The 21,318-nt window shown below is 38.3% G+C and overlaps 1 protein-coding gene across 3 annotated transcripts in view; it reads left to right on the top strand.

The window, feature by feature from the left end:
• Nucleotides 1–21,318, top strand: part of LOC133621254 (chondroitin sulfate proteoglycan 5-like) — an 82,188-nt gene that overhangs the window by 49,479 nt on the left and 11,391 nt on the right. The window contains exons 4-5 of one of the 3 annotated variants that reach the window (XM_061983260.2): nt 1,414–1,492; nt 3,699–3,761. In XM_061983260.2, coding sequence (XP_061839244.1) covers nt 1,414–1,492; nt 3,699–3,761 — 142 coding nt within the window. Of the gene's footprint in view, nt 1–1,413; nt 1,577–3,698; nt 3,762–21,318 lie in introns of all 3 variants that reach the window. The other 2 variants (XM_061983261.2, XM_061983259.2) reach the window with 2 other exon arrangements.

The following is a 21,318-nucleotide window of genomic DNA, read 5'->3' as shown; positions in this document are numbered from 1 at the left end:
TTATCGGACATCCCTAAACAAAATATACATTTTGGGGTTATTTATTTACCAAATTTGCAAAATCTTCCACCAAAAATATTTTTCTTAGTGTAATATTTGATGTGAAGTAATGGGAACCTTGGATAGGTCAATAATTCATAATAACATTGATTTTGATTCAATATTATGTTTTGAGCAATGACAGTTTGAAAGAAAAAAAAAAACAGCTTTGTTTTATTAGTCAACATTGCAACTTTTTCTAAACTACAATTAACCTTTAAGCTTTTTTATTTCACTTTTGTTATGTTTTTGTTTATTTTAATAGTCTTTTTAGAATGTGCCGTGGGCCTTTAAAACATTAGCTGTGGGCCGCAAATGGCCTCCGGGGCACACTTTTGACACCCCTGCTATAGATTAGGGCTGCAACAACTAATCGATTAAAATCGATTATAAAAATAGTTGGCGATTAATTTAGTCAGTCTACCCCAGGGCAGCTGTGGCTATGAAAGTAGCTTACCACCACCAGGTGTGAATGAATGATGGGTTCTACATGTAAAGCGACTTTGGGTACTTAGAAAAGCGCTATATAAATCCCAGGTATTATTATTATTATTATTAGTCATCGATTCGTTGGATCTATGCTATGCGCATGCGCGGAGGCTACTTTTTAAAAAATTTTTTTTTTTTTTTTTAATAAACCTTTATTTATAAACTGCAACATTTACAAACAGCTGAGAAACAATAATCAAAATAAGTATGGTGCCAGTATGCTGGGTTTTTTTTTCAATAAAATACTGGAAAGGATAGAAATGTAGTTAGTCTCTTTTATCCGATTATTAATCGATTAATCGAAGTAATAATCGACAGATTAATCGATTATCAAATTAGTTGTTAGTTTACTATAGATAATAAAAAAATTAAATGTGATAAATCTATGGATAAAAAGCAGAGCCTGGTGACGCATGCGCGTTTATCATAACTCTCTCTCTCTCTCTCTGTCTCTGCCCCTCCCTCACCAATTTGTTTTGTTTTTAACCCCTTCTTAACCCTGAACGTACATTGAAAATACACGCAACTCTAACTCAAAATGCCGGACATTTGAGGCATTTAAGAAACTCCGCCCTGACATGTCCGGTGAAAAGAGGACGTATGGTCAGTCTATCCTAGCCCGTTAGCTGCTAGCATGCCGTGTGTTGTGCCTCGGTGTGCATTGTTTACACAACGTGCGTTACGCTACTTAATATGTCCGTGTGGAAACTCGTTCGGTACACCTCCGAACCGAACCGACACCCCCGTACCGAAACGGTTCAATACAAATACACGTACTGTTACACCCCTACTGTCAAGTAGAAAAATGCGACATAAGAGTAAGAATGTAAGTGCTTGGCAACACGTGCTAATTATTATTATGTCAATATCTCCTCTCTCCTTCAGTAAGTACCGCCCGCAGAGCAGCGAGCCACAGACGGACGGCCTTTCCGTTTCAACCACCGCCGACGGCTCGCAGCCAAACGTAAGGAAACTGTGCGACTCACCTCCGCCCGCCCCCCAAGCTCACCCTCACAACCTGGCGTACTATGACAACATTATCTGTCAGGTATGCCCCCACTTTCTCCTGGTGTACCACTCTCCACACTCTCTCCTTTCCATTTGTCAAAGTCTTTCTGATCTCCGTCTCTTCACCTGCTGGTTCATGATGTTTTATGTCCTCGCTTGCCAAGCTTGTAGTCATGCATGCAAAAAGCTCACCGACAACTGTTTGTATGCAAACATATGTGTATTAATACAAAACCCAGAACCAGTGAAGTTGTCACGTTGTGTAAATGGTAAATAAAAACAGAATACAATTTTTCGCAAATCCTTTTCAACTTATATCCAATTGAATAGACTGCAAAGACAAGATATTTAACATTTGAACTAGTAAACTTTGTTATTTTTTGCAAATATTCGCTCATTTGGAATTTGATGCCTGCAACATGTTTCAAAAAAGTTGGCACAAGTGGCAAAAAAGACTGAGAAAGTTGAGGAATGCTCATCAAACACTTATTTGGAACATCCCACAGGTGGACAGGCTAATTGGGAACAGGTGGGTGCCATGATTGGGTATAAAAGCAGCTTCCATGAAACTCACAAACAAGGATGGGGCGAGGGTCACCACTTTGTCAACAAATGTGTAAGCAAATTGTCCAACAGTTTAAGAAAAACCTTTCTCAACCAGCTATTGCAAGGAATTTAGGGATTTCACCATCTACGGTCTGTAATATCATCAAAAGGTTCAGAGAATCTGGAGAAATCACTGCACGTAAGCGATGATATTGCCGACCTTCGATCCCTCAGGCGGTACTGCATCAAAGAGCGGCATCAGTGTGTAAAGGATATCACCACATGGGCTCAGGAACACTTCAGAAAACCACTCGTCAGTAACTACAGTTTGTCGCTACATCTGTAAGTGCAAGTTAAAACTCTAATCAGGGGCGGCATGGCGTAGTGGGTAGAGCAACCGTGCCAGAAACCTGAGGGTTGCAGGTTCGCTCCCCGCCTCTTACCGTCCAAAAATCGCTGCCGTTGTGTCCTTGGGCGGGACACTTCACCCTTTGCCCCCGGTGCCACTCACACCGGTGAATTGAATGATGAATGATAGGTGGTGGTCGGAGGGGCCGTTGGCGCAAATTGCAGCCACGCTTCCGTCAGTCTACCCCAGGGCAGCTGTGGCTATGAAAGTAGCTTACCACCACCAGGTGTGAATGATTGATGGGTTCTACATGTAAAGCGACTTTGGGTACTTAGAAAAGCGCTATATAAATCCCAGTTATTATTATTATTATTATTATTAATATGCAAAGCGAAAGCCATTTATCAACAACACCCAGAAACGCCGTCGGCTTCGCTGGGCCCGAGCTCATCTAAAATGGACTGATGCAAAGTGGAAAATTGTTCTGTGGTCTGACGAGTCCACATTTCAAATTGTTTTTGGAAACTGTGGACATTGTGTCCTCCGTAAAAAAGAGGAAAAGAACCATCCAAGTTGTTCTAGGCGCAAAGTTCAAAAGCCAGCATTTGTGATGGTGTGGGGGTGTATTAGTGCCCAAAGGCATGGGTAACTTACACATCTGTGAAGGCACCATTAATGCTGAAAGGTACATACAGGTTTTGGAGCAACATATGTTGCCATCCAAGCAACGTTATCATGGACGCCCCTGCTTATTTCAGCAAGACAATGCCAAGCCACGTGTTACAACAGCATGGCCTCATAGTAAAAGAGTGCGGGTACTAGACTGGCCTGCCTGTAGTCCAGACCTGTCTCCCATTGAAAATGTGCGGCGCATTATGAAGCCTAAAATAGCACAATACTGGACTGTTGAACAACTTAAGCTGTACATCAAGCAAGAATGGGAAATAATTCCACCTGAAAAGCTTCAAAAATGTGTCTCCTCAGTTCCCAAACGTTTACTGAGTGTTGTTAAAAGGAAAGGCCATGTAACACAGTGGTAAAAATGCCCCTGTGACAACTTTTTTGCAATTCTAAGTTAATGATTATTTGCACACAAAAAAAATACATGAAATATCTTGTCTTTGCAGTCTATTAAATTGAATATAAGGATTTGCAAATCATTGTATTCTGTTTTTATTTACCATTTACACAACGTGACAACTTCACTGCTTTTGGGTTTTGTATACGTGTGTCTTTATTGCTGTTTGCACTCACTTGATTCTCTCAGAGACCATCGTCCACCACCCTTACCTGGGAATTTAAACCCAGAAACTCGTATAACCACTTCCAGGTAAGCAAAGCAGAGCATCCACCTGGTTGCAAGTTACATTACCTTCCACTCCCACCCTGGCTTTGCTTAGACCCCTTCAACTACAGCATTGCAGACCTCCCCAACAATACCCCGCTTTGGCGTTGGAGCGTGTAGGCGGAATGATTAATCACCTGCTGCAAGGCTCCCTGCAACCAATTGCTCAGCAAGGTCCCTGGTCCAGCGTCTACCTTTTTACGCTTCTGCAGCGTTCCAGCTGTTGTGTTGTACACACGTCCCTGCCATGGCTTGTATGCAGCGCATGCATCGCTTTGCCAACTTCTTAATACGTGCAGTTTCCCACAGGACTAATATCTATTTGTAGTGGTGGGTTGCAAGGGGCCTCAATCACTTCATCGTATAATTTGCATAAAATTGGCCATGACGCAGGTGCATTTGTAATTAAAAAAAAAAAAAAAGCTTATTAAGACTAAAGTGGAAAATGGAGGACAACATGAAGTGGTAACAAAAATAAGAGTGCCAGGCAAGAAACAAAAGAAAACATGTATAATAACTGTTATGTGAGATCGTGACATGATAAAGTGAAATTACTCGGAGAAGAAGGTAGGTAAGAAAAACATGAACCTTATGGCATACTTGCCAACCTTGAGACCTCCGATTTCGGGAGGTGGGGGGTGGGGGTGGGGATTGTGGTCGGGGGTGGGACTGGGGCGTGGTTGTGGGCGGGGGCGTGGTTAAGAGGGGAGGTGTATATTGACATACATATATATATTAGAGATGCGCAGATAGGCAATTATTTCATCCGCAACCGCATCACAAAAGTCGTCAACCATCCGCATCCACCCGATCTAACATTTAATCAAAACCGCACCCGCCCGTTGTTATATATCTAATATAGACGATGCAAGGCATTAGTGAGGTTATAAAGCTTTTTGCCTGTTGAAGAAAGGAGACTGATCCAATGCAGCAGAGACATTCGCGTGCCACGCTGTCACGGCCCAGACGCACACCAGTGCGCAATCATCTGGGAGCCGCGCTGAGCGCACCTCCAAGCGCGTGGAGGTGCGATGTCCCTCGCACCCGCGGCGGCTCCACCCGGGCTCGCGCCCGAGGCTTCAGCGCGCACCGCGGCGGCCATCCTACTCGTCGCGGCCTAGCCCTCGCCGGCAGCGACGGCCGGGTATGGGCCCGACGCTCCAGCGCCATCCATTTTCAGGGCTAGTTGATTCGGCAGGTGGGTTGTTACACACTCCTTAGTGGGTTCCGACTTCCATGGCCACCGTCCTAGCTGCTGTCTATATCAACCAACACCTTTTCTGGGGTCTGATGAGCGTCGGCATCGGGCGCCTTAACCCGGCGTTCGGTTCATCCCGCAGCGCCAGTTCTGCTTACCAAAAGTGGCCCACTCGGCTCACCAGGGTGAGCCCCACCCCTTTCGTGAGCGCACTGCGCGTGGAGTGACCCTTGTTACGCGCCCCCGGCAACGGGGGTGGCGGGCAGGTAAGCTGCTTACCTGCTGCGCGTGACGCCGGCCGCGGCGAAGGCGGACGAGGCGGGGTGTCGGTGCGGTGGTGACCCTGGACGTGCGTCGGGCCCTTCACGCGGATCACCTCAGCTACGGCTCCCGGTGGGGCCCTCTCGGGGGAAGGGGCCTCGGTCCCGGACCCCGGCGAGGCGTCACTTCTCCGCTCCGTAAAAGTGTCCATCTCTTTTTTTTTTTTCTTCTTCTGTTGTGGCATATGCTGCAGGTGCCTGCTCGTTTTTCGTATGTGGGTAACAACATTTAACTATGTATATATATTTCCCAATTGGTTTAACTGCCACACGCAAAATAAAAAATAAAAAATAAAAATAAAAAAATATCTAATTTTTTTTTATTTCAACCGCCCGACCTGACTTGCGCGCGGATAAAATCTTAATTTTTTTTTATATCAACCGCCCGAACCGCGGATAATCCGCGGACTTCGCGGTTGTGTCCGCAAACCGCGCATCTCTAATATATATATATATATATATATATATATATATATATATATGGGGGTGGGGGTGGGGCGGGGGCGTGGTTAAGAGGGGAGGTGTATATTGACATACATACATACATATATATATATATATATATATACACATATATATATATATACATATATATATATATATATATATATATATATATATATATATATATATATATATATATATCTACATCCTGAAAATATGCAAACAAAACTGTGTTTAGATAATTGATACTTCAAACTTGCATAAATAAATCTTAAGGAATATAACATAACTTGGCTTCTGAGAGCTTCAAAATGTAATGAATAAAATGCTAAAGTTGTTGATAAACAAGCAATTATTTTAATAATTAAATATGGTCATTTTAAATGAATTATTATGATCATTTAAAATTAATTATTTCAAATATGTTTATTTTAATGTATAATTCTATGACTGGATGTAATAAGGAGTCAGACAAAATACAAATAAAAACAATTAATTTTGATGTTTTTAGCAAAATATAGTAAAAATGTATTTAGTTTTTTTTGTAATTAATAAATATATTTATTTTTAGGTAAGATAAACATAATAATACAATGTGTCTCTAGTCTGGATGATTTAGTTCTTGTCACCCTGTTGTCCTCCTGTCATAAAAAAAAAAGGCTGTCCTCACTCAGGTCCGCATGGAGCTGGAGGGGGCGTGGCCTCCTGCTGCGGCTGAAAATCGGGAGATTTTCGGGAGAATATTTGTCTCGGGAGGTTTTCGGGAGAGGCGCTGAATTTCGGGAGTCTCCCGGAAAATTCGGGAGGGTTGGCAAGTATGCCTTATGGCATAAAAGTACATACATTACAGGCCATACGTTTGGACACACCTTCTCATTTACAACACAACTGATGGTTCCGACTAGAGATGTCCGATAATATCGGACTGCCGAGATTATCGGCCGATAAATGCTTTAAAATGTTATATCGGAAATTATCAGTATCGCTTTCAAAAAGTAAAATGTATGACTTTTTAAAACGCCGCTGTGTACACGGACGTAGAGAGAAGTACAGAGCACCAATAAACCTTAAAGGCACTGCCTTTGCGTGCCGGCCCAATCACATAATACCTACGGCTTTTCACACACACAAGTGAATGCAAGGCATACTTGGTCAACAGCCATACAGGTCACACTGTCAGAGTGTGTAGGTGACGAACCCCAAGATGCAGAGATGACGGCAGGCATTGAGCGAGAAAACATGATTTAATTTAACACTATAGCAAAAAACTTACAAAAGGGTACAAACAAAAGGTGCGCACTAGTGATGGGTCCGGCAACACCGATGCATCGGCACATGCGTCGAGCTCATAGAGCGAAACCCTGTGTCGGTGCGCGTACCGCTTTTAGAAAGTCACGTGACCGATCATGAGCTGTTTTGGTCACGTGACCGATACGCCAACTGTGTCGCACTGACGCCTCCTCTGTGCCCTGTGAGCGGCTCTTTTCTACAGCCGGAGAAATAATAACTAAAAAGAGAAATCGTCTAAAATGTAATATGTCGGAAAAACTTTTTTAATAAAAATGTGTAAAAAAAATCAAATTAAAACAATTCCCAGTCCACAATCATCCACAACACGTTCTCTTAGATTTCCATGTTATGATACATGTTCACATTATTTATTGACTGTATCTAAAAAAGATACAAATATATTTTTATTTAAATGAAGATATGAAATAATCCTAAATGAAATACAATGACTTGGTTTATATTATTGTATATACTAGGGCAGGGGTCACCAACGCGGTGCCCGCGGTCACCAGGTAGCCCGTAAGGACCAGATCAGTCGCCCGCTGGCCTGTTCTAAAAATAGCTCAAAGAGCAGCACTTACCAGTGAGCTGCCTCTATTTTTTAAATGTCATTTATTTACTAGCAAGCTGGTCTCGCTTTGCTCGACATTTTTAATTCTAAAAGAGACAAAACTCAAATAGAATTTGAAAATCCAAGAAAATATTTGAAAGACTTGGTCTTCACTTGGAATAAGCGGTAGAAAATGGATGGATGGATGGGTCTTCACTTGTTTAAATAAATTCATTTATTTTTTACTTTGCTTCTTATTACTTTTAGAAATACAATTTTAGAGAAAAAATACAACCTTAAAAATGATTTTAGGATTTTTAAACAAATATACCTTTTTAACTTTTAAATTTCTTCCTCTTCTTTCCTGACAATTTAAATCAATGTTCAAGTAAAACATTTTTTTTTTTTTTATTGTAAAGAATAATAAATATTTTAGCTTCTGTTTTTTCGACGAAGAATATTTGTGAAATATTTCTTCAAACTTACTATGATTAAAATTCAAAAAAATTATTCTGGCAAATCTAGAAAATCTGTAGAATCAAATTTAAATCTTATTTCAAAGTATTTTGAATTTCTTTTAAAAAAAAATTTCTGGAAAATCTAGAAGAAATACTGATTTGTCTTTGTTAGAAATATAGCTTGGTCCAATTTGTTAAATATTCTAACAAAGTGCAGATTGGATTTTAACCAATTTAAAACATGTCATCAAAATTCTAAAATGTATCTTAATCAGGAAAAATTACGAATGATGTTCCATACATTCTTTTAATTTATTCAAAAAGATTCAAATAAGCTAGTTTTTCTCTTCTTTTTGTCGGTTGAATTTTGAATTTTAAAGAGTCGAAATTGAAGATAAACTATGTTTCAAAATTTTATTTTAATTTTTTTCATGTTTTCTCCTCTTTTAAACCGTTCAATTAAGTGTTTTTTTCATCATTTATTCTCTACAAAAAAACCTTCCGTAAAAGGAAAAAAAAAATGTACGACGGAATGACAGACAGAAATACCCATTTTTTTTATATATATCAATTTATTTATTTAGCTATTCTTGTTTGAATCACACTTACGTGTAACTTACAAATGACAATATATTTATTTATTTAAGTGTGTATCAAACTGGTAGCCCTTCGCATTAATCAGTACCCAAGAAGTAGTTTTTGGTTTCAAAAAGGTTGGTGACCCCTGTACTAGGGCATCAAATCAGTGTCAGTTGAGTCGGTCCATAGGTTGCCTGTAGGGATTTTTAATGTCCAGCAGATGTCAGTATTTAGTGACACAGTATCGACACAGTATCAATACAGTTTTGCAATGTGTCGAAACGCTTCATGACGCCTCATCAACCCATCACTAACGACAAGTATTATGACAGGTAGTAGTGACAATGACAGGTAGACACTACAATAATCCAGCACTGACTGGAGGGGAAGGCAGGTTTAAATAGCAGCTGGCTGATTGACACCAGGTGTGGCCAGGTGCCAATCAGCCACAGCTGAGGGGAAGCAGCACTCAGGGAGACAATCAGGAAATGAAGACAAAATAAAAGCGCTGACAGAAAACTAAGACAAACGCAGAGGAAAAACTAAAAACACAGTCAAACTGTCAGGGACAAGCCTGACACACACCGAGGGTGGCCGTATAAACAACTTTAACACTGTTACAAATATGCGCCACACTGTGAACCCACACCAAACAAGAATAACAAACACATTTCGGGAGAACATCCGCACCGTAACACAACATAAACACAACGGAACAAATACCCAGAACCCCCTGCAGCACTAACTCTTCCGGGACGCTACAATATACACCCCCCGCACCCCCACCTAAACCCCACCCCGACAACCTCAACCTCCTCATGCTCGTCCAAAATTCCAAGCTGCTGTTTTAAGGCATGTTAAAAAAAAAAAATGCATTATGTGACTTCAATAATAAATATGGCAGTGCCATGTTGGCATTTTTTTTCCATAACTTGAGTTGATTTATTTTGGAAAACCTTGTTACATTGTTTAATGCATCCAGCGGGGCATCACAACAAAATTAGGCATAATAATGTGTTAATTCCACCACTGTATATATATCGGTATCGGTTGATATCAGTAATTAAGAGCTGGACAATATCGGAATATCGGCAAAAAAAGCCATTATCGGACATCCCATTGATAAAGCAAGAAATTCCACTAATCAACACCTGTAAAGTGAAAACCATTTCAGGTGACTACCTCTTGAAGCTCATCCAGAGAATGCCAAGAGTGTGCAAAACAGTAATCAGAGCAAAGGGTGGCTCTTTTGAAGAAACCAGAATATAAAACATGTTTTCAGTTATTTCATCTTTTTTGTTAAGTCCATAACTCCACATGTGTTCATTCATAGTTTTGATGTGACAATCTACAATGTAAATAGTCATGAAAATAAAGAAAACACATTGAATGAGGAGAAGGTGCGTCCAAACTTTTGGCCTGTAGTGTACATACTTGCATTATTTTTTTTGTAGTGTGGACTTCTGGAAAAGGCTTGATCAAATAAAACAAAACAAAATAAGATGAAATAAATCAAATCAAATTACAAAAAGGCTTGATCAACTGGAATTGCTCAGAGAACAATGAAAAAACTAACATTGTGACAGATTTATGCTTTTGAAGTGGAGTGTTAATTCGGTTTTTTTGGCGACACCCCATGTCACAGTCCATCCATCCATCCATCTTCTTCCGCTTGTCCGAGGTCAGGTCGCGGGGGCAGCAGCCTAAGCAGGGAAGCCCAGACTTCCCTCTCCCCAGCCACTTCGTCCAGCTCCTCCCGGAGGATCCCGAGGCGTTCCCAGGCCAGCCGGGAGACATAGTCTTCCCAGCGTGTCCTGGGTCTTCCCAGCGTGTCCTGGGTCTTCCCCGCGGCCTCCTACCGGTCGGACGTGCCCTAAACACCTCCCTAGGGAGGCGTTCGGGTGGCATCCTGACCAGATGCCCGAACCACCTCATCTGGCTCCTCTCCATGTGGAGGAGCAGCGGCTTTACTTTGAGCTCCTCCCGGATGACAGAGCTTCTCACCCTATCTCTAAGGGAGAGCCCCGCCACCCGGCAGAGGAAACTCATTTGGGCCGCTTGTACCCGTGATCTTGTCCTTTCGGTCATAACCCAAAGCTCATGACCATAAGTGAGGATGGGAACGTAGATCGACCGGTAAATTGAGAGCTTTGCCTTCCGGCTCAGCTCCTTCTTCACCACAACGGATCGATACAGCGTCCGCATTACTGAAGACGCTGCACCGATCTGCCTGTCGATCTCACGATCCACTCTTCCCTCACTCGTGAACAAGACTCCGAGGTACTTGAACTCCTCCACTTGGGGCAAGATCTCCTCCCCAACCCGGAGATGGCACTCCACCCTTTTCCGGGCGAGAACCATGGACTCGGACTTGGAGGTGCTGATTCTCATCCCAGTCGCTTCACACTCGGCTGCGAACCGATCCAGTGAGAGCTGAAGATCCTGGCCAGATGAAGCCATCAGGACCACATCATCTGCAAAAAGCAGAGACCTAATCCTGCAGCCACCAAACCGGATCCCCTCAACGCCTTGACTGCGCCTAGAAATTCTGTCCATAAAAGTTATGAACAGAATGGGTGACAAAGGGCAGCCTTGGCGGAGTCCAACCCTCACTGGGAACGTGTCCGACTTACTGCCGGCAATGCGGACCAAGCTCTGGCACTGATCATACAGGGAGCGGACCGCCACAATCAGACAGTCCGATACCCCGTACTCTCTGAGCACTCCCCACAGGACTTCCCGAGGGACACGGTCGAATGCCTTCTCCAAGTCCACAAAGCACATGTAGACTGGTTGGGCAAACTCCCATGCACCCTCAAGGACCCTGCCGAGAGTATAGAGCTGGTCCACAGTTCCACGACCAGGACGAAAACCACACTGTTCCTCCTGAATCCGAGGTTCGACTATCCGGCGTAGCCTCCTCTCCAGTACACCTGAATAGACCTTACCGGGAAGGCTGAGGAGTGTGATCCCACGATAGTTAGAACACACCCTCCAGTTCCCCTTCTTAAAGAGAGGAACCACCACCCCGGTCTGCCAATCCAGAGGTACCGCCCCCGATGTCCACGCGATGCTGCAGAATCTTGTCAACCAAGACAGCCCCACAGCATCCAGAGCCTTAAGGAACTCCGGGCGGATCTCATCCACCGAGGAGCTTTTTAACTACCTCAGCAACCTCATCCCCAGAAATAGGAGAGCCCACCACAGACTCCCCAGGCACTGCTTCCTCATAGGAAGACGTGTTGGTGGGATTGAGGAGGTCTTCGAAGTATTCCCTCCACCGATCCACAACATCCGCAGTCGAGGTCAGCAGAACACCATCTTCGCCATGTGTCACAGTAATTCATGAAATTAAACCCATGACGCAGTCAATTGACCGATGCGGACACGTTTGTTACTGGGAACGTTCTAATCCGCTTCTGCCTTGGAGACATTGTGTGCGTGAGTAACATGCAGCTCCGGTTATTTGATACTTGCTTACAGTATATTGACAAATGTGCTGTTTTACACTGCAATATTGTTTAATTAAGGACACTTGTTACGTATTTACATATAGTAGAGGCATAAAGTTTGGACACACCTTCTCATTAAGTGTGTTTTCTTTATTTTCATGACTATTTACATTGTAGATTGTCACATCAAAACTATGAATGAACACATGTGGAGTTATGTACTTAACACAAAAATAACTGAAAACATGTTTTATAATCTAGTTTCTCCAAAATAGCCACCCTTTGCTCTGATTACTGCTTTGCACACTCTTGGTATTCTCTGGATGAGCTTCAAGAGGTAGTCACCTGAAATGGGTGTTCACTTCACAGGTGTGCTTGAAGCTCATGGAGAGAATAACTATAAATGTAATGCATACAATCATTAGGTTTCTCTCTTGACTGTTTAATTGCTGAGCGCACCTTAGTGGTCATTTACTTTCAATATTTAGTGTTTAATAATGCAAAGGAAGCAGCAGATAACAGTCATTAAAACTTATGGACACGACAGTGAGAAGGGGACGTTTGTGTCCGGCCCCGGCCCCGTTTGACCAATCGATGGTGGCCCACTTAACGCCCGCTGTGCATGTGACCTTCAGCTGTCGGTGACACGCCAATCAATGGATGACCTCAACGAGCTGACACACGCAGACGCGCGCCCGGCCTCTCATTTCCACTCGACGGCGGTCACACGAGCCCCGGCTTAATGCGGCACGCAGGAGGGCAGGTTACGTTTAGAGAGACTTTATAACGACGTCGCGGTTCATGCAGCGTGAATTCTAAATGCAATTTGCCACGTTTGGCTGAGCTAACGGGATGTTTTGCTGGCATTTCAGTGCAGTTATAGATGAGCTCTAAATGTCAGGTGCAGAGGCTAAAAAGCCCCCGCAGGCACATGGACCGCTCTGCACCACTTAAAATGTCAGATGGCTCATTTGATTCTTTTTTTTTAAGCAAATATATATATATATATTTTTTACAGTAAAGCTTTTAAATATGCCATTAAGGTCATTATTTGTTATTTTCTATACTGCCTAACCCAGGAGTCAGCAACCCAAAACCTTGAAAGAGCCATATTGGACCAAAAATACAAAAAAATAAATCTGTCTGGAGCCGCAAAAAAATATAAGTGCTATAATGAAGTCAACACATGATATACCTTTCTATATTAGCCCCCCCCCCCCCCATCTTTTTTTATTTTCATACATTTTTAAAAAAGCTCCAGGTAAAAACTGATTTTCAAGGTAAAAGCTGATTTTCAAGGTAAAAGCTGATTTTCAGGTCAAAGTTGATTTTCAAGGCAAAAACTGATTTTCAAGGTAAAAGCTGATTTTCAGGTCAAAGTTGATTTTCAAGGCAAAAACTGATTTTCAAGGTAAAAGTTGATTTTCAAGGTAAAAGTTGATTTTCAAGGTAAAAGTTGATTTTCAAGGTAAAAGCTGATTTTCAAGGTAAAAGCTGATTTTCAAGGTAAAAAAATATTTTCAAGGTAAAAGTTGATTTTCAAGGCAAAAAATTATTTAAGGCAAAAACTGATTTTCAAGGTAAAAAATGATTTTCAAGGTAAAAAAATATTTTCAAGGTAAAAGTTGATTTTCAAGGCAAAAAATTATTTAAGGCAAAAAATGATTTTCAAGGTAAAAGCTGATTTTCAGGTAAAAGTTGATTTTCAAGGCAAAAACTGATTTTCAAGGTAAAAAATTATTTTCAAGGTAAAAGTTGATTTTCAAGGTAAAGGTTGATTTTCAAGGTAAAAGTTGATTTTCAAGGTAAAAGCTGATTTTCAAGGTAAAAGTTGATTTTCAAGGTAAAAGCTGATTTTCAAGGTAAAAGTTGATTTTCAAGGTAAAAAAATATTTTCAAGGTAAAAGTTGATTTTCAAGGCAAAAAATTATTTAAGGCAAAAAATTATTTTCAAGGTAAAAAATTATTTTCAAGGTAAAAGCTGATTTTCAAGGTAAAAGCTGATTTTCAAGGTAAAAGTTGATTTTCAAGGTAAAAAATGATTTTCAAGGTAAAAGCTGATTTTCAAGGTAAAAGCTGATTTTCAAGGTAAAAGTTGATTTTCAAGGCAAAAACTGATTTTCAAGGTAAAAAATTATTTTCAAGGTAAAAATTTTTTTTCAAGGTAAAAGTTGATTTTCAAGGTAAAAAATAATTTTCAAGGTAAAAGGTAATTTTTAAGGTAAAAGTTGATTTTCAAGGTAAAAAAAATTATTTTCAAGGTAAAAGCTGATTTTCAAGGTAAAAGTTGATTTTCAAGGCAAAAACTGATTTTCAAGATAAAAACTGATTTTCAAGGTAAAAAAATATTTTCAAGGTTAAAAAATATTTTCAAGGTAAAAGTTGATTTTCAAGGCAAAAAATTATTTAAGGCAAAAAATTATTTTCAAGGTAAAAGCTGATTTTCAAGGCAAAAACTGATTTTCAAGGTAAAAAATTATTTTCAAGGTAAAAAATTATTTTCAAGGTAAAAGTTGATTTTCAAGGTAAAAAATAATTTTCAAGGTAAAAGCTGATTTTTAAGGTAAAAGTTGATTTTCAAGGTAAAAAAATGATTTTCAAGGTAAAAGCTGATTTTCAAGGTAATAGTTGATTTTCAAGGCAAAAACTGATTTTCAAGGTAAAAAAATATTTTCAAGGTAAAAAAATATTTTCAAGGTAAAAAAATATTTTCAAGGTAAAAAAATATTTTCAAGGTAAAAGTTGATTTTCAAGGCAAAAAATTATTTAAGGCAAAAAATTATTTTCAAGGTAAAAGCTGATTTTCAAGGTAAAAGTTGATTTTCAAGGCAAAAACTGATTTTCAAGGTAAAAGTTGATTTTCAAGGTAAAAGTTGATTTTCAAGGTAAAAGTTGATTTTCAAGGTAAAAGCTGATTTTCAAGGTAAAAAATTATTTTCAAGGCAAAAGTTGATTTTCAAGGCAAAAACTGATTTTCAAGGTAAAAGTTGATTTTCAAGGTAAAAGTTGATTTTCAAGGCAAAAAATTATTTAAGGCAAAAAATTATTTTCAAGGTAAAAGCTGATTTTCAAGGTAAAAGTTGATTTTCAAGGCAAAAACTGATTTTCAAGGTAAAAAATGATTTTCAAGGTAAAAAATGATTTTCAAGGTAAAAGCTGATTTTTAAGGTAAAAGTTGATTTTCAAGGTAAAAACTGATTTTCAAGGTAAAAAATGATTTTCAAGGTAAAAAATGATTTTCAAGGTAAAAAATGATTTTCAAGGTAAAAGCTGATTTTCAAGGTAATAATTGATTTTCAAGGCAAAAACTGATTTTCAAGGCAAAAACTGATTTTCAAGGTAAAAACTGATTTTCAAGGTAAAAAAATATTTTCAAGGTAAAAAAATATTTAAGGCAAAAAAATTATTTAAGGCAAAAAATTATTTTCAAGGTAAAAGCTGATTTTCAAGGTAAAAGTTGATTTTCAAGGCAAAAACTGATTTTCAAGGTAAAAAATTATTTTCAAGGTAAAAAATTATTTTCAAGGTAAAAGCTGATTTTCAAGGTAAAAGCTGATTTTCAAGGTAAAAGTTGATTTTCAAGGTAAAAAATGATTTTCAAAGTAAAAGCTGATTTTCAAGGTAAAAGTTGATTTTCAAGGTAAAAAAATGATTTTCAAGGTAAAAGCTGATTTTCAAGGTAATAGTTGATTTTCAAGGCAAAAACTGATTTTCAAGGTAAAAAAATATTTTCAAGGTAAAAAAATATTTTCAAGGTAAAAGTTGATTTTCAAGGCAAAAAATTATTTAAGGCAAAAAATTATTTTCAAGGTAAAAGCTGATTTTCAAGGTAAAAGTTGATTTTCAAGGCAAAAACTGATTTTCAAGGTAAAAGTTGATTTTCAAGGTAAAAGTTGATTTTCAAGGTAAAAGTTGATTTTCAAGGTAAAAGCTGATTTTCAAGGTAAAAAATTATTTTCAAGGCAAAAGTTGATTTTCAAGGCAAAAACTGATTTTCAAGGTAAAAGTTGATTTTCAAGGTAAAAGTTGATTTTCAAGGCAAAAAATTATTTAAGGCAAAAAATTATTTTCAAGGTAAAAGCTGATTTTCAAGGTAAAAGTTGATTTTCAAGGCAAAAACTGATTTTCAAGGTAAAAAATGATTTTCAAGGTAAAAAATGATTTTCAAGGTAAAAGCTGATTTTTAAGGTAAAAGTTGATTTTCAAGGTAAAAACTGATTTTCAAGGTAAAAAATGATTTTCAAGGTAAAAAATGATTTTCAAGGTAAAAAATGATTTTCAAGGTAAAAGCTGATTTTCAAGGTAATAATTGATTTTCAAGGCAAAAACTGATTTTCAAGGCAAAAACTGATTTTCAAGGTAAAAACTGATTTTCAAGGTAAAAAAATATTTTCAAGGTAAAAAAATATTTAAGGCAAAAAAATTATTTAAGGCAAAAAATTATTTTCAAGGTAAAAGCTGATTTTCAAGGTAAAAGTTGATTTTCAAGGCAAAAACTGATTTTCAAGGTAAAAAATTATTTTCAAGGTAAAAAATTATTTTCAAGGTAAAAGCTGATTTTCAAGGTAAAAGCTGATTTTCAAGGTAAAAGTTGATTTTCAAGGTAAAAAATGATTTTCAAAGTAAAAGCTGATTTTCAAGGTAAAAAATGATTTTCAATGTAAAAGCTGATTTTCAAGGCAAAAAATGATTTTCATGGTAAACAATGATTTTCAAGGTAAAAAATTATTTTCAAGGCAAAAAATGATTTTCAAGGTAAAAGCTGATTTTTAAGGTAAAAGTTGATTTTCAAGGTAAAAACTGATTTTCAAGGTAAAAAATGATTTTCAAGGTAAAAAATGATTTTCAAGGTAATAATTGATTTTCAAGGCAAAAACTGATTTTCAAGGCAAAAACTGATTTTCAAGGTAAAAACTGATTTTCAAGGTAAAAAAATATTTTCAAGGTAAAAAAATTATTTAAGGCAAAAAATGATTTTCAAGGTAAAAGCTGATTTTCAAGGTAAAAGTTGATTTTCAACGCAAAAACTGATTTTCAAGGTAAAAACTGATTTTCAAGGTAAAAAATTATTTTCAAGGTAAAAAATTATTTTCAAGGTAAAAGCTGATTTTCAAGGTAAAAGCTGATTTTCAAGGTAAAAGTTGATTTTCAAGGTAAAAAATGATTTTCAAAGTAAAAGCTGATTTTCAAGGTAAAAAATGATTTTCAATGTAAAAGCTGATTTTCAAGGCAAAAAATGATTTTCATGGTAAACAATGATTTTCAAGGTAAAAAATTATTTTCAAGGCAAAAAATGATTTTCAAGGTAAAAAAGTATCCCCCCCCCCCCCCCCCCCCCCTTTTTCTATTTTCATACATTTTTGGAAAAAGCTCCAGGTAAAAACTGATTTTCAAGGTAAAAAATTATTTTCAAGGTAAAAGTTGATTTTCAAGGTAAAAAATGATTTTCAAAGTAAAAGCTGATTTTCAAGGTAAAAAATGATTTTCAATGTAAAAGCTGATTTTCAAGGCAAAAAATGATTTTCATGGTAAACAATGATTTTCAAGGTAAAAAATTATTTTCAAGGCAAAAAATGATTTTCAAGGTAAAAGCTGATTTTTAAGGTAAAAGTTGATTTTCAAGGTAAAAACTGATTTTCAAGGTAAAAAATGATTTTCAAGGTAAAAAATGATTTTCAAGGTAATAATTGATTTTCAAGGCAAAAACTGATTTTCAAGGCAAAAACTGATTTTCAAGGTAAAAACTGATTTTCAAGGTAAAAAAATATTTTCAAGGTAAAAAAATTATTTAAGGCAAAAAATGATTTTCAAGGTAAAAGCTGATTTTCAAGGTAAAAGTTGATTTTCAACGCAAAAACTGATTTTCAAGGTAAAAACTGATTTTCAAGGTAAAAAATTATTTTCAAGGTAAAAAATTATTTTCAAGGTAAAAGCTGATTTTCAAGGTAAAAGCTGATTTTCAAGGTAAAAGTTGATTTTCAAGGTAAAAAATGATTTTCAAAGTAAAAGCTGATTTTCAAGGTAAAAAATGATTTTCAATGTAAAAGCTGATTTTCAAGGCAAAAAATGATTTTCATGGTAAACAATGATTTTCAAGGTAAAAAATTATTTTCAAGGCAAAAAATGATTTTCAAGGTAAAAAAGTATCCCCCCCCCCCCCCCCCCCCCCCCCCTTTTTCTATTTTCATACATTTTTGGAAAAAGCTCCAGGTAAAAACTGATTTTCAAGGTAAAAAATTATTTTCAAGGTAAAAGTTGATTTTCAAGGTAAAAAATGATTTTCAAGGTAAAAGTTGATTTTCAAGGTTAAAAGCTGATTTTCAAGGTAAAAGCTGAATTTCAAGGTAAAAGTTGATTTTCAAGGTAAAAGTTGATTTTCAAGGTAAAAAATGATTTTCAAAGTAAAAGCTGATTTTCAAGGTAAAAAATGATTTTCAATGTAAAAGCTGATTTTCAAGGTAAAAGTTGATTTTCAAGGCAAAAACTGATTTTCAAGGTAAACAATGATTTTCAGGTAAAAAATTATTTTCAAGGCAAAAAATGATTTTCAAGGTAAAAAAGTATCCCCCCCGTCTTTTTCTATTTTCATACATTTTTGGAAAAAGCTCCAGGTAAAAACTGATTTTCAAGGTAAAAAATGATTTTCAAGGTAAAAGCTGATTTTCAAGGTAAAAGTTGATTTTCAAGGCAAAAACTGATTTTCAAGGTAAAAAATGATTTTCAAGGCAAAAAATTATTTTCAAGGTAAAAAAGTATTTTTCCCCCCCATCTTTTTCTATTTTCATACATTTTTGGAAAAAGCTCCAGGTAAAAACTGATTTTCAAGGTAAAAAATTATTTTCAAGGTAAAAGTTGATTTTCAAGGCAAAAAATGATTTTCAAGGTAAAAAATGAGGGCAGCACTAAAGAGCCACACGTTGCAGACCCCCGGCTTAACCTGTCCATGGCCACTGGTACACACCAGAGACATGTTCATATGAATGACCTTACCTCGGCTTTTCAGGGCGTTACCCCGGCTTAACCTGTCCATGGCCACTGGTACACACCAGAGACATGTTCATATGAATGACCTTACCTCGGCTTTTCAGGGCGTTCAAGTGTTGTTCAAGGTCGTCGGCCATGTTGGTTCGGAGGTGTCATGTTTGAAAAAGGGTTTTACTATTGCATCGCGAGTGACAAAGATAATTATTATTATTATTATTTATTGTTGATGAGGCCTTCAGTGAACTATATTGTGCTTCCATAATGTAAACAATGGCTGCAAGTTGAATGCAAAGCATAACCAGACTATTAAACATCATGGATGAAAACAAGACACTTTACATCCATTGTTAGTGTTCCAGCTCTTGTATTGGATCTCATTAGATTGTGTTGTTGTAGCTCTTGTGTTGTACAGTAGACACTCTTGTGTTGTACAGTACACACTCTAGTGTTGTACAGTACACACTCTTGTGTTGTACAGTACACACTCTAGTGTTGTACAGTAGACACTCTTGTGTTGTACAGTACACACTCTAGTGTTGTACAGTAATGATCAAGTTACCTGTGTAAGTATCTGTATGCATGCCAGTGCTTCTCAATTATTTGTAATGCCCCCCCCGGGGGACAGACACTTTTCACGCCCCCCATTATTGATTTCAAATATTTTCTGTCATGCCCCCTCTAAGGGACATACATTGTTCACGCCCCTCCCCCCTAAATCGAAATACTATTGAGCTCCATTATTTACAGTCATGCCTCCTTTTGGGGACAGACATTTTTCACGTCCCCTCCCCCCAAATCGATACACAGTACTATAGAGGTGCATTCTTTTGTCATGCCCCCTCTAGAGGACAGATATTTTTCACGCCCCCCCCCCCCCCCCCCCCCAATCGGAATACTATTAAGCTCCATTATTTTGTCATGCCCCCTCTAGGGGACAGACATTTTTCAGGCCCCCGACCCCCTAAATCCAAGTACTATTGAGTGCCATTATTTACAATAATGCCCCCTTTTGGGGACAGACATTTTTCACGCTCCCCCTAAATCAAAATACTATTGAGCTCCCTTATTTTCAGTCATGCCCCCTCTAGGGGACATACATTTTTCAGGCCCCCCCTAAATCGAAATACCATTGAGCTCCATTATTTTGTCATGCCCCCTCTAGAGGACAGCCATTTTTCACATCCCCCCTAAATCGAAATACTATTGAGCTTCCTTATTTTCGGTCATGCCCCTTCTAGGGGACATACATTTTTTAGGCCCCCCCTAAATCGAAATACTATTGAGCTCCATTATTTTGTCATGCCCCCTCTAGGGGACAGACATTTTTCACGCCCCCTCAATCAAAATACTATTGAGCTGCATTATTTTGTCATGTCCCCTCTAGAGGACAAACATTTTTCACGCCCCCCCCTAAATCTAATTACTATTGAGCTCTATTATTTTGTGATGCCCCCTCTAGAGGACAGCCATTTTTCACACCCCCTCACTTCCCCCCTCTATCGAAATATTATTGAGCTCCATTATTTTGTCATGCCCCCTGTAGAGGACATACATTTTTCACGCCCCCTCAATCAAAATACTATTGAGCTCCATTATTTTGTCATGCCCCCTCTAGAGGACAGACATTTTTCACACCCCCTCACTTCCCCCTCAATCGAAATATTATTGAGCGCCATTATTTTGTCATGTCCCCTGTAGAGGACATACATTTTTCACGCCCCCCTCAATCAAAATACTATTTAGCTCCATTATTTTGTCATTCCCCCTCTAGGGGACATACATTTTTCACGCCCCCCCCCTCTCAATCGAAATACTATCGAGCTCCATTATTTTGTCATGCCCCCTCTAGAGGACAAACATTTTTCACGCCCCCCCTAAATCCAATTACTATTGAGCTCTATTATTTTGTGATGCCCCCTCTAGAGGACAGCCATTTTTCACATCCCCCCTAAATCGAAATACTATTGAGCTTCCTTATTTTCGGTCATGCCCATTCTAGGGGACATACATTTTTGAGGCCCCCCCCTAAATCGAAATACTATTGAGCTCCATTATTTTGTCATGCCCCCTCTAGGGGACATACATTTTTCACGCCCCCCCCTCTCAATCGAAATACTATCGAGCTCCATTATTTTGTCATGCACCCTCTAGGGGACATACATTTTTCACACCCCCCCCAATCAAAATACTATTGAGCTCCATTATTTTGTCATGCACCCTCTAGAGGACATACATTTTTCATGCCCCCTCCCCCCTTAATCGAAATA

This window comes from Nerophis lumbriciformis, linkage group LG21, assembly GCF_033978685.3.
Source record: "Nerophis lumbriciformis linkage group LG21, RoL_Nlum_v2.1, whole genome shotgun sequence".
NCBI lineage: Eukaryota > Metazoa > Chordata > Actinopteri > Syngnathiformes > Syngnathidae > Nerophis > Nerophis lumbriciformis.
The sequence above is the reverse complement of the archived record's forward strand: the minus strand, read 5'-3'. Positions and strand labels throughout refer to the sequence as shown.